At 34.0% G+C, this 25,587-nt stretch overlaps 1 protein-coding gene across 1 annotated transcript in view; it reads right to left on the reverse strand.

The window, feature by feature from the left end:
• Positions 1 to 1,345: 1,345 nt before the first annotated feature.
• The window catches only part of LOC123661635 (potassium/sodium hyperpolarization-activated cyclic nucleotide-gated channel 2), a 56,515-nt gene continuing 32,273 nt past the window's right edge, over positions 1,346 to 25,587 (reverse strand). The window contains exons 2-10 of the mRNA XM_045596588.1: positions 10,988 to 11,151; positions 9,397 to 9,539; positions 8,053 to 8,190; positions 6,761 to 6,862; positions 6,189 to 6,338; positions 5,894 to 6,112; positions 4,745 to 4,753; positions 3,988 to 4,252; positions 1,346 to 3,896 (exon numbers count right to left, since the gene is read on the reverse strand). Of these exons, the coding sequence (XP_045452544.1) occupies positions 3,268 to 3,896; positions 3,988 to 4,252; positions 4,745 to 4,753; positions 5,894 to 6,112; positions 6,189 to 6,338; positions 6,761 to 6,862; positions 8,053 to 8,190; positions 9,397 to 9,539; positions 10,988 to 11,151 (1,819 nt within the window). The 3' untranslated portion in view covers positions 1,346 to 3,267. The remainder of the gene's footprint in view (positions 3,897 to 3,987; positions 4,253 to 4,744; positions 4,754 to 5,893; positions 6,113 to 6,188; positions 6,339 to 6,760; positions 6,863 to 8,052; positions 8,191 to 9,396; positions 9,540 to 10,987; positions 11,152 to 25,587) is intronic.

Consider the following 25,587-nt stretch of genomic DNA (forward strand, 5'->3'; position numbering starts at 1 on the left):
AATGTTTACGTTGAGCTAGCCTAGGTTCCCTCCCACAGAGGAATATCAGGTAATGAAAAAGCTGATCAAGCTGCAAAAAGTGGATATGATGAGGACCACAGAGATGTTGTTAAAACATCTTTCTCAGATTACTTTCCAATCATCAAAGACTGAATTAATATACTTTGGAGAGATTATTGGACCATAACAAAGCAGAATAAAGGACAATGGTACGCTAAAATTCAAAAAGACTTCAATACTAAGTTACCCATGGTATAACATCATCAGCTGTGAATCAAGAAAATTTATCTCCATAATTAATAGAATGAGATTTGGATATTGTCTAATTCCCTCTCATCTTTTCAAATTAAAAATTATTCAAGATCCTAAGTGTACTAAATGCAGTGAGCCATACGCCGACATAAACCACATTATTTTTAAATGAGAGTCATTGATGTTGCATAGATTAATCCTGGCTTCGGATATAAATAAAATTTGCTCAGAAAATAAAATAAATACTCCCCGCAGCCCAGAGGAAATATTAGCCAACCCAAGATTTTTAACCGACTTCCAAAGGAGGAGGTTTTCAATTCGACTGTTTTTTTTTTATGTATGTTACTTCAGAACTTTTGACTGGGTGGAGCGATTTCGACAAATTTTCTTTTGATCGAAAGGTGGTGTGTGTCATTTGGTCCAATTTAAATTTATTTGAGATCTAACAACTACTTTTCGAATTATATCTAATAATGCGTTTTTACTGACGCTTTTTTCGTCGACCTACGTTGTATTATACCGCATAACTTTCTACTGGATGTACCGATTTTGATAAATCTTTTTTGTTGGAAATAAGATAGTTTCGTACCATGATAAGGAAACAGGATATGATGGGATCCTAGAGAAATCGAGGGAAACTCGAAAATTTGCAATAACTTTTTACTGGGTGTACCGATTTTGATAATTTTTAATTTAATCGAAAGCTGATGTTTATCATGTGGTCACATATAAATTTTATCGAGATATGATAACTACTTTTTGAGTAATCATTTTTTCACGTTGTATTACTTGTCGATGTAATTGAAGTCGGTTTTTGTTTTCGTTTTTTAAACCATTATTCAAGTTTATATGTTCGACAATAGAGAAGATATAATAAGGAAAAAAAAATCTGAAGTCTAGAAGTTTTTGTTTATAATTATATAATTATAAACAAAAACTTATTGTCCTATTTTTAATATGTAAACATTTGTACAGTTTAGAGCGAAGGACTCGAATCCAGCTCTCAATAAATTAAATATATATATATATATATATATATATATATATATATATATATAGTAGTATATAGTATAGGGTAGTAAAACAAAATAAGTTTTCTTCATTCTTTAATGCATTTCCTCTAATTTTTTGACAGCGATGAGCACTTTTGGTGAAAATAGATACCAGAAATCAGTATAATTTAACTATATATTAATTAACAGTTTCAATAAAAAAAAGTTTTGATTTATATAATAATGTTTCTTTGCTTTTATTCAGCAGTTTAACTTCACAATAAAAATAGATCTCTTCTATAAAATTTATATAATTTACAAAAGCGGTAATGTTAGGTAAAACAACAATAAATAAATGCCTCTGGGGATAAAACGTAATGTTATATTTTTTTCTCTTTGTAGATAAATTGACAGATGTCACTCTGTTAAGGTCAATCGTATAAATATCTTACGAGTATAAAGTATCTATTGGTGTTAGTCGCCAAAACTGAGAACTAGGCTGCATTCATCTACAAGTAAGCTACTGCGTATTGGTTCGTCATTCATAATCTATATTTTGGCTAAAAAGTCAACATTTGCAAAATTTTTTTTACAAATTGTCATGATACTATAAGAATTAGTCAACGATGAAACGTGCCAAAGATGCGGCGCCGGCGGCGGTCGGCTCAACGACTACTCTACTCTAATCGAAGGATATGTTACTCGTTGCGATTAACTATTTATTGCTACGAAATTTTAAAAGTTCGTGAAGCGCTTGCAGTAGTCACTAATCGCAAAAACTGTTGGCAGAAAAAAATGCTAAATATAGAATGGAAATAAAGTCTTAAGTCAGAAAGAAGTGTAAGCATTATCCATGCATGTGGCTACTTCTACGTCGTTAGTATGTATCGAGTATCGCCGAGCCGGCGGCGAGGCAGCGCGCTCGCAGCCCACTGCTGCTCTATCACAAAACTTAATTCGTCCGAATTCGTTACCGCTTCGGTCTACTTATTACTACAAAATGATCACTATCGATAATAAATTATTTTCACCTACAATTAAAACAAGGTACGAAGTGTTATAGTGCATCGAGAAACGAGACGTGTATCGTCGCGCTCGCGCGGTAATTGACTGGATCGCTCTGACGAGCGTCCCCTATCACTTCTATAAAACAAATCACGCTAATAGCGAATCTTTGATAATACAATATTTACATAAAGAAACGATTCGAAGCGCTACTCTTTCACCTCTACTTAGGAAACCGTGACCGACGATACGTCTGATATCCGCCGTTAATTTACTTAAATTTAAAATTAAGAAAGCGTCCGTGTGCTATGGAATCGTGAGTTTCGTCATGGTGTGCGTCGCGGGTGCGGAGCACATCGCCCACTGCGCGGTACCTACTGGTGGCGCCTGGCGGACATATGGCACATGGGTCTAACTTATGCGTTGCATCGACTCGGTGGCAGCGTAGGCAACGCGCAGCTACGCAACGCTTCTATCTATACTTTTCTAATTCGTAGTTTACATAATTATTAACAATTCATATTTCATATATTTTCGATTTCGTCACTATCGGGAACGTTTTAAATTACCAACGTTCGTATGCGCGAACGATTGATTCGCATCCGTCAACAATAAAGTTCTATTACGTACGCCAACAAAGCATAAAATAGTGATATCTTTACATTTCAGTCTAGTCTATATAATTATTTTTCTCTTTAATGGCAAGGTATCTCTATAAAGACTCAATATTATCATTCTCAATATATAACAGGTATATCTATACAATCAAAATACGTCGCGTATTCGTATCCTCACAGCGTCAATGATATAAAATTTAACCTAAATTATAACACAGGAGAATTAAGTATAAGATCACAAAATGAGATTCAGCGGGCGCGGTGGGCGCGCGCCCGGCGAAGTCGCAGCTATAATACTCGCGTCTACGCTACAACTAGCGAGGCGCCGCGCGCTCGCACTAAGCCTATTATTGCTATCGGTCGGCCACGGGCCCGGCCGGGGCCTAGCACAGCGTGCGGCGTCAGGGGGCGATGCCGGCGTCCGACTTGTGGAAGGCCGCGGCGCTGGCTAGGGGCGGTTGCTGCGCCTGTGCCGAGCTGAAGTCGTGCTCGGACTTGGGGCGAGGCAAAGCGGCCGCCACACCCAAGCCCGGCAGCGCCACGCCTGCCATGCGGCACGACGCGGCCTGCAGTGGCTGTAGCGCAAGTCCCAGCGACCGCTCCGATAACCGCGCCACGCTGTCGTCCGACAGGCTCACGTGCTCCGCTTCCGCTGCCAGCGCGTTTACTACGGCGTTGATAGTGTTCCCTTCTGACGTCGTATCATCCTCTCGATGCGCGACCAGATTAGGATTCTTGCCGATCTTATTCAATCTTTCGGCGGCGACGCTTTCCATAGTTCGCCGCATCAAAGGATACTGATCGAGCACTGCGTTGAAATGGTCCACAGATAAAGAGAAGAGATTACAGTAAGTTTCGGCGCGGACGGAAGCAACTCGTCGGGCGTTGGTCAATAGGCAGATTTCACCGAAGTAAGATCCGTCGGAGAGACTGGTCGCAACTTCGCCGTTTGCCATTACTATATCTACGATGCCCTCTTGAATAAAATACATTTTATTTCCAATTGTGCCTTCTTTAATGATAATGTCACCTGAAAATAATAAATTTTATGTTAATTGCTTCGTTCAATCACAGGATTTTTAAGATTCAAATTTATCTTATTATTAGTAGAATGTTGTTACCAGGCTGGAAGACTTCATATCGCAATTTGGTGACTACGTCTGAGACAAAGTTGGAGTCAGCATTTGCGAAGAATGGCACCGAAGCGACGAGAGATCGACAATTATAATTGATAACGTCTTCTCTTAACTTCTCGCTTAGTTCGCCTAAAATCAATTCCTCGTCGAAGAATTTTCCCTGGTAACGATGTTCGAAGTACTCCGTAATGCGTTGACGCATTTCGCGAGGGAGTTTCCTGTAAGCCATATATTCCTCCACTTGTTTTACCTGAAAAAACGTAAAAGGTTCTATTATTACTTCAATATTATATAAGGTCTAATGGCAGCTCCTCTGTTAATATTGTGTAAATTAAAATCCATATAAAAAAATAATTCGCCCAAAATTTACTACCTATAAATATCATTGGTGCAGAAATTATCAAATATTTATGAAAGTTTGTCACAGTTATTAGGAGTGAATACGAAAAAATAATAATATCGATAAATACATTGTACAAAAGAGAAACATTTTTCACCATCTACAATTAATATACACACAGAAAGGCCAAAGAGGGCTGAGTTAGATATGGCAGGCACATTAAGATCAAAAGCTGTTATGAACACCCAAATAGTGCGGGTAATAAGTATATGATTTCTCATTTAAACTTAAGTAGTAATTATTAATTTTATTCTTAGCGCCATAGAAGATGTGCGAATACATGAAATAGTGAAGTTATAACAATGAATATAGTTTACGAACGATCATTCACTTTATACTCACGTCAAGTCTCTGAAACAGGCAATAATGACTTTAAAATTAGTTGTTAATATGAATAGCGGACAAATATAAATGTAATAGAACATATTATTTATTTAAATTATTCATTTCTGAGGCTATTTTATCCTCTTTGACATATTGATACATTTTAATCACGGCTGAATAATTAATTGGACTATATACTATCCGGGGTCGATTTAAGTTATTTAAAAGTTTAGCTGATGAACCATAATATCGAAATATACTAAAAAGTATTCAAGTATTTAATCTGACTAGTGGTCGCCCAACGGTTGCAATTCGACTATAATTAAAAATTTTAATTACCAAAAACCAAAAAATAATGAAAATAAAGAACCTTTTTTTAATTTTTTCAATTTGACTACAGACTCTGACAATCAACAAAATAGTATAATATGCGTGTGTGTGTCAAATACATGTTAGTGTGTTTTTTTTTTTTTTTATTGATTTAATATATTTTTATACATAATTTTTAAAAAATATTAGCATTCTGTACTCCTTCTCTATATAAGTGTGCGAAATTTCATACTCCTCCGTCCGCGCAATTTTCAAAAGGGGTACAAAGTTTTTGCTTCACGTATTAATATATATATCTGATTATTTAAACACTTGTGGTATTCATGACATGATATACTTAATAATAACATGTTAAGAAAGTCATGATCAAAGTTTTCTACAACGTTGCAGGTAATCAAAAATCCTAACGGAGACTCAAGCATTGAGGCGGTGGTCACAGCAACGGAGAACGTGCAAGAGGTTATTTAAATGTTTTTGTAGAATATGAATACGTTTGTCGTTGTCTCGGTGTGTGTATGTGTGCGTGTGCGTGTACCTGTACATGTGAGTTTGTGTCTGTATATGTATGTGTTTGTTATATACCGCACCATGGAACTATTGCACGTATTATTGCTAAACACATTGTAGAATGCTAGTCAGTAAATTTTAGATTGTAAACGTGGTAGATCGTAAACACCGTAAAGGGTAAGCCTATGTAATGGGACTATGTAACATTAAGGTGGTAAATAAGATAAGGTGTTCATAACAGCTGGTAACATACCTTACTTAAATTTCAGATTTCAGTTTTCTATGATAGTTATTATCAGCTTATTATTAAATATGATTCTTTGAAATTACCTTTTCCCGATATTGTCTGCGCGAAGAGTCAAGACTTTGAATAAGATTTGTAGCGTGTCCGAGGAAAAGTGCATAACAAGTGGCGCCGGAAATCATTGAAAGCATCGTTAACCACATGTCGGTAAGTGATTGTGGCGGAAACCGGCCATATCCAATGCATAACATATGAGACATGGCCTTAAATAAGGCCCAGGAATATTGTTCAAGCCAGAAAGCTTCCTGAAATTAATTTGTTAGTGGATATTATCTAAGAAATTTTTATTAATCAAGATAAAATTGAATTTTCGTCACTAACCTGTAATTCATTGATTGCGACCCAAGAATTCGGAGGAAACCCTTGAAGCATTGGAACGAGAAATTGTAGACATCCGGACCAATGCCCGATCAACAACATCATGCAGATTAAGTTGAATATCCGCATGAACACCGATGCCATATTGAGGAACTGAGGACGAATAAATATTTCAATCAAACTTTTATTTATGTTAAGCTTCGCCTCTAAAGGAAGCCGTGCGGACTGCGCGCGACAAGGACGCTCGATTTCAAGCATCGCGATGATATCTACCGATGATTTCTTGTAATAGTGAAAAATAAAATATGAACGCGTGTGCCGATTCGTCGAGCGAGCATGCGATTGCGGAGCAGGCTTGCGGGCAGGGCGACCCGAGCCGCCGCGGTCGCTCTGCCCGCCGCCCTCACGCGACTCCGCCCACACGGCCACCGGCGGTACGAGGGTCGGAAACAGAAACGTCAACGAAAGAGAGGAAGCGAAGCGAGCGCAGCGTGTAAAGGACGCCGGGCGGCGCCGGCAGCATGCTAAGCGGGCGAACGAGCACATGCGTGCCGGCTCGTGCCGACCCTGGTTACCTTAAAGATCAGATTGCTTTTGGTGTCACCCTTCTTTTTTGCGACATCTGAGCTGAGTCGTCCCCTCCGTTCCGTGCGCTTTTTTTGAAGATTCTGCAAGATCTAGAAAACAAGCGAGAAACACGAGATAGTAGGAAGAGAGCCAGGCACGCCCGGCGAGAGCGCGGGCGGGGTCGGCGGTCGGAAGACGTCGCGGGGTGTGCGGGGCGGGGCGGGGTCGCGTGCGGGCACACAGGATGCACTAACACCGAGACGGAACGCGGGCTAGGCCCCTACTAGCTAGGGAGCGCGGCGAGTCGCATGCGGCACCTGCGAGGCGAGGTCGCGCGAGCCGCCGTCCGCGTCGCCCGGCTCGTCGCTCGGCTGCGGGGCGGGGCTCATCTGCACACAACACCGTCACTGCGACGTCGCCACCACCCTCCCCGTACTCCACTTCTCACTGACTCTCCGCATACTACTATCGTGACAGGTTTCACCTACTTTGTGGCTAATTATTTGGTACATATTGGTGCATTATTATACTGTTACATGTCGTTTCTATGGTTATCGGGGTTGGGGCAAACTAATGACGGTTTATAATATTTGATTCACCGTTAGATTGTAGGAGCGTTTGCTAAAACTGATTTAGGATATCCTCGGATTATTGTCGACGATTTTGAGATTTATTGTAATCGTTTATTCGAAAAAAATAAATATTTTCTAACGTCGGCGTCAGCGCATCTTCTAAAGGCCGTAAAAAGCAGCAACATAATAAGAATAACTTGGCAAATCAAATATCACTTTAGTGAGTGTGAGACGGTTTGGGTCGGTATACGCGGCGGACGCGGCGCGGCGCGGACGCAGAGAAGAAATAGACTGAGATTTCTCAAGTGAGAGCGTGCTCAGGCAGAAAGAAGCTTGCAGAGAAGCAGTAGAGAAGTGCAGAGCGGGACGTGGGGCTCACATACGGTGGAGGGTGGGGACAATGGTTCAGTATAGGATTACATCAAACTCCAATGATACGTCATTAGGATCGCTACTAACTAGATAGAACATTTCAGATTATTTTATTAAGTTACAGCAGTTTTTATATATAGTTAAAATATTTACAAAAATATTATCGCCAATCATAAGAAAACATTATAGAACAGTTTTTAAAAAAAACACATTAATATCAATTAAAGAAAATAAAAATGTTAGTAAGTGTCAATTTAGTGTTAGTTAGTTTATGTGAGCGTAATGTATTAGAGCAGTGTTAGTGGATAAGTAAGAAAATGGGCAAAAAAGGGTAGCTAGAAAAAACGATGGCTTACATATACTTCCTCCCATTGTGATACATATCGGACGAGCCTGGAAAGTCGTAGCAGTCGTACCAGCGATAAAAGTTTTGCTAACCGTAGTATCCTTAGGGCACGACCGGCATGAAGAATTTGAAAGCTTTCACTAAAATCCTGTAAACATAACCAAACTGTGTTATAAATGTGCTTACATATAAGCGCTGTCCTCGTGATTCTAATCTATGTAACCGGTATTCAATCAGCTCAGCCTAACTTTAATATACATTAGAAGTGTACAAGCATGCAAACTTGTCAAATTGGTAGCTTTAAGATATAAATTAGCCAAAGAAAGGTGCCTAAGCATTATAAATATTTTACGTGTAATAATTATGTTTTTAAAAATGGAATAAATACATTAAATATAATTAATGTAATTAAAATGTTAGTAAAGCTTTGCATACTGACAAAGTAAAAATTATTTAATAGTTCTGCATATGCAAATACGTAGTTCTATTTATAGAAATGAAAAGTTAAGATACAAATGTATTTATAAAGTTTTGTTTACGAGCAAAAACATAATTTGGTTTGTCAATCTGTAATTATTTAAATATTAGTAAAACAATTATAATTACACACTATTAATATACATATATATTAATATATTACAATTTGGTCGTGTTGCATATTACGGCGGAATATTTAAAGGAACTGTAATTGCTAGCATACGTGCTGATAAATACGTAAAAAAGCTTAAAATAATGCTTGTAAAGAAATTTTATATAAGAAGTCATGCTTTCAAAAAAGAAACGTTAAAAAAGGATAAAAGACTTTATTAACGTGCAAAGTAAATGGCCATTCTGTGGCAGAATAGAAGATTTAGAAGAGAAAAAAAGTGCGGTTGAAGATTATTTTAGAAAAGATAGTGCACCAAGTTGACATGTGGTCATTAAAGACCTGAACCTTAAAAAAAATCAGTATACCATATGAACGAAATTAACCTAAAGATATCAGCGATAAGGCGAAGAAGAATAAGATAAGATCTGATCTAAACGGGTTGCAGATAATAATTATTGTGCGTATAAATTGAAATAAATGTGAAAGTGTAAAAAGAAAATTGAAGATGTATCTAATGTGCTGCAATCAAACCTTTGCAAGGTTTCATAGAAACCTTTACAATACTAGATATTAAACCGAACACGATGGCGCGATGAACGTTCTCGTGGCAGTTGGGTAAAAGTCACAATGAGAAACAAAATTAAAACCACAAAAAAAGAAAATTTTCGCTATAAAATAAATAAACACCCAAGCTGAAACAGAATCAAAAAAACATAAAAGACAGTTTAAGACTAGTAATAGGAACACGGCCAAATTGCAACGTACGTTTACCTGATTGAAGATTAGGAATATATAATCTAGTGGTATACTAGAGATGAGGTCAAGGAAGAACCATGTCCTCAAATAGTGCTTCGCTATTAACTTTGGATCTAATATCACTTGTTCTGCATTATCTTGCTGCATTATTCCTGTAACGGGAAAAATAATAATAAATAACAGAAAAGCTTAGTTGTGTTAAATACACACATACACACACACAAACACCTAACATACAAACAATAGTATGCATAATATATAAATATATAATATATATAATATATAAATGGAAAATCTGTAAAAAATACATAGTAACTATATCTAAAAAATAAATTGAAATAAATAATACATAGAAACGTGAATAAGTTTATAGTTGTTGTTTTCAAACTATACATAATACAAACTATATATTTTAAGTTGAACACAATGTAATTGTTACTCTATCCTCACATTAATTATTGTTATATTTTGTAAGAATGTTATTACAAATAGTGTACTTGTGATGAGCATGTAATGTAAATTTTTGCTTTAAATATGTAACGAAGGAGACTTACATCTAAGATACAGGCTATGCCTAGTTTAGATGTAACGATGCAAAATAAGGAAATGTATATACGTATGTATAAATGTATTAATGTATAATTAATCCTTAACATTTTTTTTTTTTTTTTTTTATGTATGTTACATCAGAACTTTTCACTGAGTGGAGCGATTTCGACAAATTTTCTTTTAATCGAAAGGTGGTGTGTGCCAATTGGTCCCATTTAAATTTATTTGAGATCTAACAACTACTTTTCGAGCTATCTAATAATGCGTTTTTACTTGACGCTTTTTTCGTCGACCTACGTTGTATTATACCGCATAACTTTCTACTGGATGTATCGATTTTGGTAATTCTTTTTTTGTTGGAAAGAAGATATCCCAAGTTTAGTACTATGATAAGGAAACCAGGATCTGATGATGGGATCCCAGATAAATTGATGGAAATTCTTGAAAATCCGCAATAACTTTTTACTGGGTGTACCGATTTTAATAATTTTTAATTTAATCGAAAGCTGATATTTGTCATGTGGTCACATATAAATTTTATTGAGATCTGATAACTACTTTTTGAGTAATCTTTGATAACGCGTCGTTACTTGAGTATTTTTTCGTCGATCTACGTTGTATTACTCGTCGATGTAAATGAAGTCGGTTTTTTTTTCGTTTGCGAGCAAACACAATTATAATATGTACGATTTTATTTTTTTGTTACCTACAAATTAGGAATTCTAAACATTTTTGAATATCATATCAAAAATTGACCGCTCCAGCAGGGTTCGAACCCGCGTCTCCGACTGACCGTGTCGGCGCTCTAGCCAATTAAGCTATGGAACGATGTACCCGCTAGATCGAAACTTTTGATATGATGATTTTATTTTCGGTTTAAGGTAAGGTTTTTTGATATGATATTCAAAAATGTTTAGAATTCCTAATGTGTGGGTAGCACAAAAATAAAATCGTACATATTAATTAATCCTTATCTAAATAAATACGTTATCCATCACAAAAAAAATCACTTATATAATTAATTAATTACGTAATATAAATTGAAACTCACCTGTTCTAAAATTAACAACAATATCTATAAGAAATATGGTGTCTGACAGACAATTGAAGGCTATCCATCGTGTGCTTAGATCGTCGTTGAAGAAGGAGATGGCTACGGGAAGAATGATCAGGTTAGCCACCAGTAATAATAGCATACATAGATCCCAGTAGAACCTGAAAGCAATGAAAAGAACATATTACGTATACTAATGGTAATAAATATATAATAATAATTTTAAAGGATCAATATTGAATTTGAATTTTGTATTTATTGTAAATTTATATGCATAATATTAATAATTTTAATTTTGTAAACGGGTAGTTTCAATGACGTTATTAGTTAAGTTCAAAATTTTAAGCTTTCACAGTTTATTTTGTTAATCTACAATACTTTACTGTGACAATCCGTAAATATCGTTAGGCAAATACCCTTCTTTTAGTAAGACGAATTGGACCTTATTGCAGTACGCAATTTGATTTGGATTCGCGAATATTATTTACCCCTTTTGGTTTTTTCACGTCTCTCATAATATTTTATTTATCGTCTAGTACAAGATAAATGTTTTAACTGTAAACACGATTAATCTTATCTAGAACTTAAAAGCTCTGCAGTGTTCGTCTATATTAGTAATGTTTAAAATCAATAACAGTTAAAAACAATCAGTAAAATGGTAAAATTGTTTTTGATTACGGAAAAGATTGTATAAGAGTGTATGAAAATATATTAAAATTTATAATATATAAAAATATATTATAAAAATATGGTATCATTGGTATCATTTACTTCTTAAAATGAAAACGAGATTTTTTAACATTAAAATTGAATCTAATATCGAGTTGTGAATTTGTGATATTAAATATTATTCAATACTAATAGAATGATTATATTATATGATACAATAAAATTTGATAGGAATGAAATAAATAATAAATAAACGCTTCACACTCAACGGCCCTCAGTAGGATTTTCTTCTGTGTTGGGGGTCCGGAAACACACACAATACACAATCACAAACTCCCAGACCACGACAAAATCTATATAGCCAATACAAATATTTGTAAGTACAATCTGTGTAGTAAAATCTATGTAGTAAGTGGGAATTAAACCCGCGACCGCCAGCGCAACAGCCAGTGCGTCGCGGTTACAGCACTGGCTGTTAAAAGTATGACCCCTGTAACAACTGTTCAAAATTACGCAATAACTGGAGCGCTACTTTATTATTATTCTTACTTCAAATATGCCGTAGTTACCTATAATATTTACGTCTTCCTTTCTAAGTTATGGCTCATAAATAAAATCATTAGGTTTAAGTGATTATTAGCTGGCCAACTGGACTATTATACTAAATGCTTTTGTCGGTCGTCAGGCACTTGACGCGATGTGGTTGAAACGGAGTAAATGACAGTAATCTTACACAATAAGCCAGAAAAATTTACACAAGAAACGTCCGCTGCGGGGAAGTCGTTTTTGGTTACTTCTTTTATCACTTTATTTAGAGTATAAATCTACTATTACATATATCTATTCTATTCGGTACTATGTAAATGTCTTTAGAATTGTTATTTAACCTACCATTAATGTAAACATTGTAAAGTAAAAGCAAAAGTTAGATATTTTATCCATATTATTTTAATGTTATCAGAATAATTTGTGTATATGTTTAAGGTTAAAGACGGAATTGTTGTAAACAGACTGAGGTGATAGTGGTTTTCCTTTTCAATCATAACTGATAACACGTAACATAATAAATAGGTCAAGGATAATCATTAAAAAAACTAGTATTATTTTGTAAGGCAATTAGAAAATACGAGTTAGTAGCACGCGAAAACATGTAAATCAGGCTTAAATGCAAAGCTTAAAGCTCATGTCAACTACGTCAGCGGGTTTAGCGCAGTGCCTTTGTGTAGCATTTTATTCACGCTGCGTTGGAAAAACGAATAACGAGCTTCTCTTATAGTAGAAGAGCAATAATTATGTTTCCGCTGTACGGATCGTATATTCTATTTCAAGGTTTATTTTCTAAACAGAAGGTACAAGGTAATAATAAATTCGATTAATGTGCGGAATTTGTAGTTAAACTTTTGTTACTTCGTAATTGAATTGTGTAGTGACAGTGAGGCAGATATTATTTGTTTTATTATTCATTTACTAATAAGCAGATGTAGAGATTTATGTGATGTGTGTGATGCTTTATATGTAAAAACCCAATCATTTCAATAACCGAGTTTATCTTTTGTCACAATAATTGCATTGTTATTATTATTTTTTAGTATGAAGTCTGTAACAAAAAAAAATATTTATATTTATAAGGGGACGCGGCAATCTAGCGGACGGTATCGTCTGATGTTTAACGGCTGCTGTCGCCGATGGACATCAACAACAGTATGAGTTGCGGGTGGGTTGCCGGCCTTTAGTGAAAAGAAGTCTGTACACGTAACCCTTGAAAACCCCCAGAGTATAGCGCTCAAGGAAAACCTCAAGTACGAATTCCGAACATTGGATGCAAAACAGATATTTAAGTGGTGTGGATGATACCAAGCTTAGCGCGAAGGGCGCGATGGTAGAAACGTGACGGTAGCACCAAATTGTATAACTCTTTAGAGCATTTATTTCATAATAAAGAAAATTAAGAAACAACAAAAAAAAAAAGACAGCTTTTAACTTGAATCTATAACACTGTAATGTATATTCGATCGCGAGTATTGGTTTATAGGTTTCAGAACTTCCGTTTACTCTCATTAAATATTTTACTGTCTAATTACAAATTCCAGTGGCAACGATATCATTAACAAATGAATCGTAAAACAAGATAGTGTGTATTTTTTATTACTTATGTCATGTCATTTCTAATTTCCGTGTTATTTTTTATGTGTCCTGCATAACTCAAACAGACCTGTATTGATATAATTTTCTGGTTATTAAATCATTAACTAATGATCATTACGATTTTAAATTTGTTTTGAAAATTGTATTATTGTTAGTAAAATTAATAAGATATATTCGGAAAATCAAATTATAGGCAAGTTAACAAACTATGTAGTTGCGTTAATTAATTGTATGTTCAAGTTTGCTATTCAAAAACTGTATATAATGTGCAACATCGTACTCTTAAATGGTACAATAATAATATTTTATTTGACTTCTAACAAGATAAGGGTAAAATTTCTTTCGTTCCTCGTTAAGTGTGATAATTTGAGATCACTGTTTACAGATAAACACAAAATACACGTATAAAATGTAAACAACGAAGTAATGCTCGTGAAAATTCTATTTATATTCTTAAATTGTCAGTTCCAAACATAATTTTTTTTCAAATTATAGCTTAAAAAAAGTTTTGAACTGTTTTTTATTGTTTAATATTTAGATAATTTATGTAATAGTGTGAAGTGAGGTGAGAAATGTAAAGTCGATTTTTTCAATATAAATGAATGGGTACGCTCGTGTAGTTTCTGCGCCTTTTCTTGTCTGTCAGTGTGAGGCTAGCATTAACGCTTCCCACAAATGTTTATGTCTGTAACCGAAAAAGATTTTGATTTACATCATTTTATATATATAAAACTAACAGCTTTTCTTCTATTATGAATTCACAGTATTCGTGTCTTTGATATACCTAGACATAACGGCCAGATACTTTTGTAGACGAAGAGTTAAAATTCATTTAAAATCAAAGTATCTTCTTTATATAATTGCTATAAAAATTTAAATAATTAATTATATCTTATTATATTAATTTATTAATTTTGTCACACCATTACCGCGTGGAATGTAGCAAGAATAACCCTTTGTCACCAGTTGGTGGTCACCTGAAGGTTGTACAGTATTTTATTTAGATTTTTTAACGTTGCTACTCCGAATTTCACTGCAAGTAATCTATTAACTACTTACTATAGGAGATAAAGATGGTTGGGCTTAGTGACGCTCTATTTCATCAAGATATTACTAATTTTGTACTAAAACACAGTTTATATATTATTTAGTAACTGCGGAGTTTCTTGCCGATTCTTCTCTGCAGAATTTACGTCCCGAATCCGTGGTCGCTTCACTTTTAAAAATAATAATCACTTTAAAATATTAATTTGTAAAATGACGATTCGAAAGTGCTTTGAAGCCTATTTGAATAAAGTTGTTTTGGATTTGAGAAAAATGTTTATTTAAAGTATATCTAACAAACTAAATGATAAACATTTTTTGAATATCATATCAAAAATTGACCGCTCCAGCGGGGTTCGAACCCGCGTCTCCGACTGACCGTGTCGGCGCTCTAGCCAATTAAGCTATGGAACGATGTACCCGCTACTAACTAAATGATATTTATATCATGATCACTCGTTCGTACCTATATATACAATTTCTTGTAATGAATAAATCCATAGATCGATGAATCTAGTTCAATGAGTCAACAGATCTCTCGATTTCCACGAAGTAGTCGACGAGATGACTAACTTAAGGATAAACAAAAATGATTTCTGATGATTTCGTAACACGTTTTACTGAGATTTTTTACTTTGGTAAAACCGTTTTAAAATACGGGGCTATCTGTCAAACTGCGACTTAAAATATTTATTTATTTAATGTAGATTAGGATGGTACTAATTTTTTCGAAATATTAAATTTACACAAAAATATTATTATACTTTTTAACATATTTGTCTGCAAATGTATTTTAGCAATCATTGTAAATGTAAGTATTTTAAATTTCAAAAGAGTTTTATAATAATCATTAGTGAACGTTTTTTTAGTTAAGTATATGAGACGTGAAATTATAATATTTTTGATATTTGATGCACTCCAACTATCTCCGTGGTCAACAATGTTCTTCTTTAAATCTTATATGGAGTATATATTAATTTATACAAGCTCATTTCAAATTAAATATAATATTTATCATACAGTAGGTATACACTTTCGGTTGCCTCCTATGTTTTGTTACTCAACAATTTATGACGCTCTAGGCACTACGTCTCTCGGGTGTAAGGGTCATTACACACTGCAGATGAGAAACTGCAGCGACTAACTAAACAGAACCTATCTTGTCGGAACTTGAATAGGGGTTACCTAAGTTGGACTTACAATTAATACCTTTTCACTTTAATTGTAAAAGAGGAAAGTCAGTAACTACTTGTTTTCATATGTTTCAGTGGCGTGCATAAAGTTTTTAGACAGGGTAGGCAGTCAAAAAAAATATGCCACACTGCACTCGCTTCTCGCAATTTTTTCCTAATTTATTTCAATTTCGTTGGTTGGTTAAATTATTGGACACGTAAAGTGCATTTATACTAATAACGCAGGCATACGAATATACGTACTTACAGCAAACTGATACCTATCAAACAAATCAGTTACTGGATAGATATAGCGACCTCATAAGGCCGGCACTCTGATAATTTCGTTTGTGTCAAACATAGGAAATCATTGATAACACTATTAATTAGTTACGAAATTGTATGCTTAATGAAAATACCTATTTATTTATTAACAAATGAATTATATTTGTTATTTATGTGTTAAATCGATACGCCTGAACAATATTTAATTTATCTGTAAAATCGAACGTGTTGAATTTCGATGCACTATTTACTTTCATCAAACACTCGTCTCCGTTACATATTTCACAAGTAAACTTATTCATGACTAATATATTAATATTTTCACTAATAACAAGAACGCACAAACGAAAAATTCAAAGTGAATTGTCATAATATTACTCTGTGGAATGTTGCGTTTACGCGACCGTGTCAAAAATCTTATTAGTACAAACGGTATCGAATGCAAGACAATTTTGATTTGACAGGTTATTCTTAGGCTTTGCCTAATTTCGTTGTTAAACCGACCAATGTTAAAAACACAATACTTTGTTCGTATTCCACATGACGCGCGCGACATTATAAAATTGTAGGATTATATAATGTCTTACTGTCATTGCTAGCATTTGTTATGCGATTAAAGGCAGAAGTTTCATAAAAGGCCCGTCGTCGATGCGCACGAAGCGCTGATATCGCATATATGACGGCGGGTTTTTTTTTGAAGCGGATTTAAATTAAATTATGATTTATGTCTCTTTCAAAAATATGTATTCAAAAATAATTGTAATGTTCATGTTTTATATATCATTTTTAGTAACATGCCAAGGTAGGCAGTGCCTTTCTGCCTATATGATATGCACGCTACGGATATGTTTGAGTATAAATTGCTGCTTCCTACTGTGTCTAACCGGACAACTGCGTTATACTGCTTTTAGTGTGTGAAGTTCTTAATCTTAATTCACCCTTCAAAATAATAAGTTATTTATTAGTCGTCCATGTGAAAGTTAACGTAAGTCGTGTAAGTTCTCGTTACGATCAAACAACAATCGTATTTTCATAAATACGTTATAAGAAAAGTTGAAATTGAATAAAAGATAAACAAGAATTACAGAATTATAAGCGATCTGGTTTCTTTGTCTAATATTTGACTTAAATGGGTCACAACTGTACCAATTTGCTTTAAATAAAGAAAACAAAGTCACTAAAATATATAAATATTCTCATAATAATGTTGATTCATATTAAAACGCTATTTTAATTCGCATGTCCTCCCTCCTACGTACTCCTACTACGTCTGTAAGATATATTTTGAACTACATATTTTTCACTTTTCGTACCAAGTTTTGAACTTCAATTTTAATTTATTAAATACAAATAAAAATTCAATATTCTTTATTACACATTGAAATTAATGTCTTAAGCAAATACTGATATCTACTCTTCAGATCAGGTAAAAAAACTTTGTTTGCGTTATACGGTCATTAAAGAAGACTATGTAAGACTTTCTAAGTCTCTAACCGTTGCCTAAAATCAATTACGAATCGAAAAAAACTTAACTGATTTCCAAAATCGATTTAAGTAAAAAATAAATATTTATGTAGCTCAAATGTTAGAGGTTTTCAAATGCAATTAACTCAATACATATGTATGCGCTAATAGTTGTGATTAGTTGATCAGTGAACCACGGGCGATTGCACACGTCTAGGAATAATCTGACCCGGACGTACTTAGTGATAACATTGCTTCGATAGTCACTGTGATATTAACGTCGTTTTACGTCAAATCAATCAAAAAGTGCTAATCATAAGAAAATTTAATTATAATTGTTGACTAGTCGTATGTATTAATATGTATTTGTATACTACAAGGTTAGGAGTCATAGGAATCTTAGGTTCGTCATAATCGTAAAATGCGGCTTACTTGTTTGTTTCAATGCAGTAAATTATACACTTTTACGCAAGTGTACATTATTTAAAAATCCAGGTTCGAGAGTAGTGTTACTTTTAGAAGTAAAACTTCTTTACGCATGCTTGACTTAGGGAGTAAGTTTATTAGAGTTTGTTTGGTAACACTTTTTCATTATTTGATAGTACTTACATTTTTTATTATTATATGAATTGACCAAAATTACTCATAGTAGGGAATATTAATATACCAAGTCGCACTGGAGCATTCCGCAGGAAAATTCCGCAGCGTGTTGGATTAAGCTCTGGTCCTTCTCCTACACGGGGAAAGAGGCCTATGACCAGCAGTGGGATATTATAGGCTGAAGAGTAAGCGTATATAAATTAATAATATGGTGCACCGTACCGAGTGAACGATGCAAGCCTCGAACGCGTAAGATGAAATTCTTGTATTAAAGTGTCATACAACATACATCATAAGTATAAACACTAGCTGTTCATTATATTTCCCAAAATAAAATATATATGAAAATTAAGTATGCATCAAATCACTTATAGGTAATTATAGTACCTATATCAGGTAATTCAATAAAAAATGCCAACGGCCATTTCACTTGTGTGTTTGTAATCAAAGGTTTATCAAGTTAGTAATTCTTATCTATGTATACATGATTCGGCATACATGCTGATATTATATATCATGGAGTATTTGCCTACTACTTTTTTATACAACTAGATCGGCAAACAAGTGTAGGGCTCACCTGATGGTAAACAATTACCGTAGCTTATAGATGCTTGCAATACCAGAACCCTAGCAGGAGCTCTGGTTACCTTACTCACCACAGGAACGCAAGACTGTTTGAAGGCAGTATTATTTAGCTGTGATGTTCTGTAAGGATATTTGTGTTTGTACAAATATTTGTTTCCGGTTATGTACCCTCAATATGTGTCCTCACCGTGCTTCAGAGAGCACGTTAAGCTGTCGTTATGATATATATCGGAATATATCTACCAACCCGCTATAGAGCAGCGTGATGGAATTAGCCTTGACCCTTCTGCACGGAGTGAGATATTACGGGCGGAATCATCATCGTTGTTTTATTTATTTATTATTATTATATTAATGGTAAAGCAACAACCATTTTGGAATGTAGATTTTGCAGAAAACAATCGGTAAAAAATTCCGCAGTTGCCTTAAAAATAGCTGTGCTTTATAATATAATTAATCATATCTTGCATGAAATAGAGCGCCACAAAATCCACACATATTTATCATTAATATCTATTATCTTGAACCTGATAATATGCATCAAATAAAATACGTACGTATATTTTTATTTAAGCTTAAAAATTATAACGTACAGAATTAACCTCGCTAAGATTTTATAATATGTATAAGAAACTCTATTTTTCAAATGTTTATGAATATAAAGAAAAATTGTTTCACATTAGCAAGTTAAAAATTAAACCTATGCGTCAATAGGCGAGATATTTGCGGAATACTTGAGGACAAGCCTTTAACAAATAGTGCGCTGTTAGTACAATTCACGATAAAACCGAGCTAAAAACTAAGCCGGCGTATAAATTTTTCAACCATTTAAAATTCATCTCTAAAGTTTAAAAATAGTCTTTACTGAACTGAAAAAAAATATGTAGAATGAATAAACCTTTTTATTATTTCATGGCTTCAGGCATTTTCTAAAGTTTTATTAAGTACGTATATTATTTATATACGATTTTTTTTTGTGTCTAGTTGACCCAAGATATCGGACAATCTCCTATCATACGATCTATCAAACGCATGAAATTTAAACAGAAGGAACATTTATGGATAGGGATGGGTAAGGATATGAAATGTACTTCGCAGCCTATTCTCAGTCTACCAAATACAGGAAATTTTTACTATCGTATTATTTATATCAATAAAATAGCATTTCCACATAGCATTATACTTGAGGCTAAACGCGATTTAAATGAAAGCCCCATGTATGTATGCCTATGTAATATTTGTAATCGTGTTTGTGCTACTTGGCTTTGAATCCCGAATAAGTTTCGACCTACTTAGATCCTTGTAGGTTGCTGAATATACAGATTGTTACATAGACTTACTGTAATTATGTTTAATGAAAAGTAAATAATAATATGTATGTTTTCAGTTGTAGTAATAATTATTTTAAAGAATTTGTACCCTATAGTAGCTTAGTAATATAATTACAAGTTTTTAATTTTTTTACCTAATAGTTATAGTTAATGTTAACAGAATCACAAGTCTTTGGTAACTGTACGGGAATAAATTCATCTAAGAATACACAGATCTCAATCAAAATGACAGCAAGTGCACACAAGCAAGGTGGACACTCCCACGTTTTACAAATTAAGTATATAAGTCCGCTATTACGACAAATAAAAGTATGAAAAATAAGTTACATTCTCTTCAGCCTATTGCAGTCTATTGCTGGACATATAGGCCTCCACGAGTTCGCGCCAAAAATGGCGTGAACTCATGTGTGTTGCCTACATAGTCACCACGCTAGGCAAGGCGGGTTGATTACCGTCGCGAGTTAGTTATATTATATATAAAATTCTCGTGCCACAATGTTAGTTAAAATACTCCTCCGAAACGACTGGAACAACTTTTATGGAATTTTGTGTGCGTATAGGGTAGGTCTGAGAATCGGCCAACATCTATTTTTCATAACCCTAAGTGATAAGGGGTAAAAAAAATATTTTTATATTTTTATAATGTGGAATTAAAAAATAAACACAACCCTAAATTTTCACCCTTTATCACCAACCTGTATTTATAAATACTCATTTTAGTAATTTAATCATTTTTAATCACGCTCGATAGGCATAAAAAAATGAATACAACCCAAATTTTCACGTTTCTATCACCAAACAAGTTTTTTTAATAGTCATTTTAGTAATTTAATCATTTTTCATCTAGCTAGATAATTGATAAATTATAACTTGGTAAGTTATCCCCGCCAGTTGAGCATAACATTTAACATGAAACTTTTTACATTGTAACATTCTATCAATCTCCTTTTGTCACCCGTCATAGCAAATTAAAAAAAATGCGTAAGAATTTGTATTTCACGTTCATCACTTTACCACTTCAGTCTTATACATTCCACTGCTGGACACAGGCCTCCACAAGCTCGCGACAAAAGTGGCGTGAACTCATCTGTTTGCCCAGTCACCACGCTGAGCAGGCGGGTTGGTGACCGATTTCACGTTCATTGTTTGTCATTCCACGTGCAACATACGCTGATGAGATCAACGTTTGCTTACAATCATCGCCATTGTGGCGTAATGTTGAAAGAGTACAGCTGAAAGTAAATATGCGCGTTCAAATGATACAAGATGCATCCGCTGAAACGTTCACAAAACAACTCTTAGATATCGGCGATGGAAAAGTTACTATAGATGAAACTGGATGCGTAAAATTACCGACCGATTTCTGCAGAATCATTAATTCGCAAGATGCTCTCATTAAACAAATATTTCCCGATGTACACACAAAGTACATAAATCATTAGTGGCTTGCAGAAAGAGCAATTTTAGCGGGAAAAAATGTGGACGTTGACGATTTAAATCTGAAGATACAACAGTTATTGCCAGGGACTTGGTATCATACAAATATATTGATACAGTTTGCGCTGCCAGCGAAGTTGTAAATTTTCCAACAGAGTTTTTGAACTCACTGGATTTTGCAGGCATGCCACCGTATAATATGCAATTGAAGGTTGGATCTCCGACTATCTTGCTTCGTAATTTGAATTCACCACGGCTGTGCAACGGTACGCGATTACTCATTCAAAAATTGATGAAAAACGTTATGAAAAACGTTACGTTTAAGTGGCAAGTTCCGAGGTGAAAATATATTAATGCCACGAATCCCCATTATACCTAATGATGTGCCAATTCAATTTAAACGTATTCAGTTTCCGATTAGATTGGCATTTGCAATGATTATAAATACGTCACAAGGCCAAACGATGTCTGTTTGTGGCTTAGATTTGAGCACACCATGTTTTTCACTCGGAAAATTATACGTGGCATGCTCTCGAGTGGGTAAACCATTCAGTTTGTTTGTGTTAGCTAAAGATGGGCTAACAAAAAATATTGTTCACGCTATAGCATTAAGAGATTGATATTGTTTGTTAGTGTTACTGTCGTAATTAATTAATGAAGTATACAATAATTTTAAGGAATAAATTAAAAAGAAAATAATGTTTGGTGTTTTGTTATTTTTATATTTCCTCGTCGTTAACAGCGCTCTATGCCTCTTTCACTCATATACCACATCCTTACACACTTACAATAAGTTAGTTATTTTTTTATATACTAGAAATTCCGTAGAAATAATTTATATGGCAAAACAACGTTTGCCGGGTCAGCTAGTCCATCTGATATATAAAATTCTCTATTTTTAGTTTTTACTCTAAATTTGTAGTTACTCTTCCGAAACGGCTTGACCGATTCTCATGAAATTTTGTGTGCATATCGGATAGGTCTGAAAATCGAACAACATATATTTTTCATACTTCTAAGTTATAAGGAGGGGGGACTAAGAGGGTTATTAAAATATTATGAAATTTTGTGTGCATATCGGGTAGGTCTGAGAATCGGCCTACATCTATTTTTCATTCCCCTAAGTCATGGGGTGGGCATGAGGTTTGAGAAGGATAATAAAATATGTGGCAAAACAACGTTTGCGGGGTCAGCTAGTATTATATAAAAAAGCATAATTTGGGACTACGTTTTTTTATTAGCTTTTTTATTTTCAGTTTTTGTTAAATACTTATTAATTTTAAAATATAAATATTATATTAGTTATATTTTTAGCCATAAACACAATTATAAAGTAAAAACAGATTTATTATAAAATATTACGAATTAAAAAATAGATAAACCGCAATTCAATAATATGTTATATTTATTGTTCACATGTAACGTAAAACGTGTAAAAATAACAATTACGCTATGGTGTATTTTAAATTGTAACATTGCACCTATTCTGAGAAACACCAGATGGCTTTAGGTCAAGATACAAGCGCCTGATGAGAAGTGTTCTCGTGAAAACTCTCAAGCTATTCTCATCAAACCGAAACACAATATGATTGTGGCGGTCTCTGAGAACACTACAAATTTCGATACATTTGATGTCAAGTATTATTGGGATGAATGGGCACCAATCGTGAATATGCTTCCAATATAAAATGCTACGAGTGAGTCTATGGATATTCGAAATCATTTTTAAAGTTTAATACGTATCTTCAATGACTATTCGTTGAATTTTCAAAATATATTAAGAATAAACATTTAAATGTACATACATAATAAAGGTAACCTAATAATTAAAAAAAGTAACTCGATACACATTTCATAGTGTGATTATACTGAAGTTTTATTTATAATAAAATATTATTTATTAATTAATGATGTATACAATAATATATTATTTTATCAATAATTATTTTATTATAAGTATTGCTCGTGTAAATGAAATCATAACAAGTCTGCAACAATAGTTTTAGTGACGTATAATTTAGATAGTAATAAATATAAATTATACTGTATATTATGTATAGTTAAGCTGCGTGGCCTTGCCAACATAATGTGGTAGACATAAAATAAAAAAAAAAAAACTTTAAATTTATTTAGCTATTTTGATAAATTATTTATTATAATTCATTTGGTAAAAAATAATTAGTTATTATTTAGTATATTATTATTAAGTAATTTTATACAAATAAATAAAATTGGAGTGTCTATTTGTAATATTAAAATAACCGCTTTTTACTAAATGTATATGGATATATATGCGGTACATATACCAAAATAACATTTTTTATAATTTTTGTCTGTCTGTCTTTCTGTTCCGGCTAATCTCTGAAACGGCTAAACCGATTTTGACGGGACTTTCACTGGCTGATAGCTCATACAATAAGAAGTAACTTAGGCTAGTTTCATATTAGAAATTTATTAATTTTATAACTCTGCGAACTGAGCAAACACCATTTTGTTAAATTCTATGCGGATGAAGTCGCGGGCACAGCTAGTATGAAATATGTTTAAAAATATTAACATTTACACATTAGATTAGTTCAGCTAGGCTATGATAACGCATCGTATAGTACCTAAAACGTTTGCTTGTATTGATCACAAAATCTTGAGCTAATGAGAGTTTCAGCACGTGTTCTCTCCAACATTCGCTGTATGATAAAGGTCTTTGTAGATGTGTAGGATCATCTGGTATGAAGTAACGAAACGAAGTTCACTATCGACAGAATGCTTCCGACAAGACTCCAAGCGTATCTCATATAGATTGGACATTTGTAAATAAGTATGCTTATTTTTTACTAACTTTTATTACAACTGAAAGGATACTTAATTACGAGAGTAGAATAGTATTTAATGAAATGGTAAAATTAACTGTAACTAAGTACAATACTAAGATGGACAGCAGCGTCTTCGGTGCGACAAAGCCAGCCCTGCGGTCACAAACCCGCCTGTACAGTGTGCTGACTATGGGCAATATACATGAGTTCACGCCATTTTTGGCGCGGACTTGTGGAGCCCCATGTCCAGCAGTGGACTGTATTAGGTTGAAGTGATGATGATGATGATGAAGTACAATACTAGAAAATTTTTACTCTTCATTAGTGGTGAGGGATCAAATAAAAATCTCTTGATTGACTACTTAAAATAGAACAATAGTCATAGTTCTAATCCGTAGAAATAACAACCCCGAAATCGTTTTCGATTTCGGCGTTGCCATTGTTTAAACCGTTGTAGAAGAGGAATAGTTAGTAGATGTCAGTTGTTTAGCCATACAATTCCGCAAGACTTCTGAAAAAGGCAGGCAGTGCATCAGAGAAAAACCGTTAGAGATACTTTCCTTATGATTGCTTATAATTTATGCGTTCTACCCTCGGATTTAAAAGTTAAAAAATATACAAATATTTGATCAATATTCTAAAAATATATCGTAAAATATCGTAGTAATAACATTCAACACCACCCTACATCGGTAGTAATGTCAAGGAGGTCGGGATAACCTTTGCGAGGCCGTCAACGAATCGCCCGCCGCGCGCAGTCCCTTGTACAATTGTTGTCAAATTACCAACAAAAGTATTCACTATTTCCGCATCACGATATAGTTCCGGTACAATAAGCTATTCAAACAATAAAAGTAGGTTACGGGTGCATATTTAGTGTGGTGGCAACATGTGAGAGAGTATTCAAAAAACTTGACGTTGATGCGTTTTTATCTTCGTTGCATGAATTTAAAAATATAAAAACATACGTTCGTTTATTTAGTAAGTAGTAGTTAACCTCTAGATATAAACTTAAATAAAACATTTTGTATGAAATGAATATTTATTCCATAATA

The sequence above is a fragment of the Melitaea cinxia genome, chromosome 17 (assembly GCF_905220565.1).
Source record: "Melitaea cinxia chromosome 17, ilMelCinx1.1, whole genome shotgun sequence".
In the NCBI taxonomy this organism is placed as follows: Eukaryota; Metazoa; Arthropoda; class Insecta; order Lepidoptera; family Nymphalidae; genus Melitaea; species Melitaea cinxia.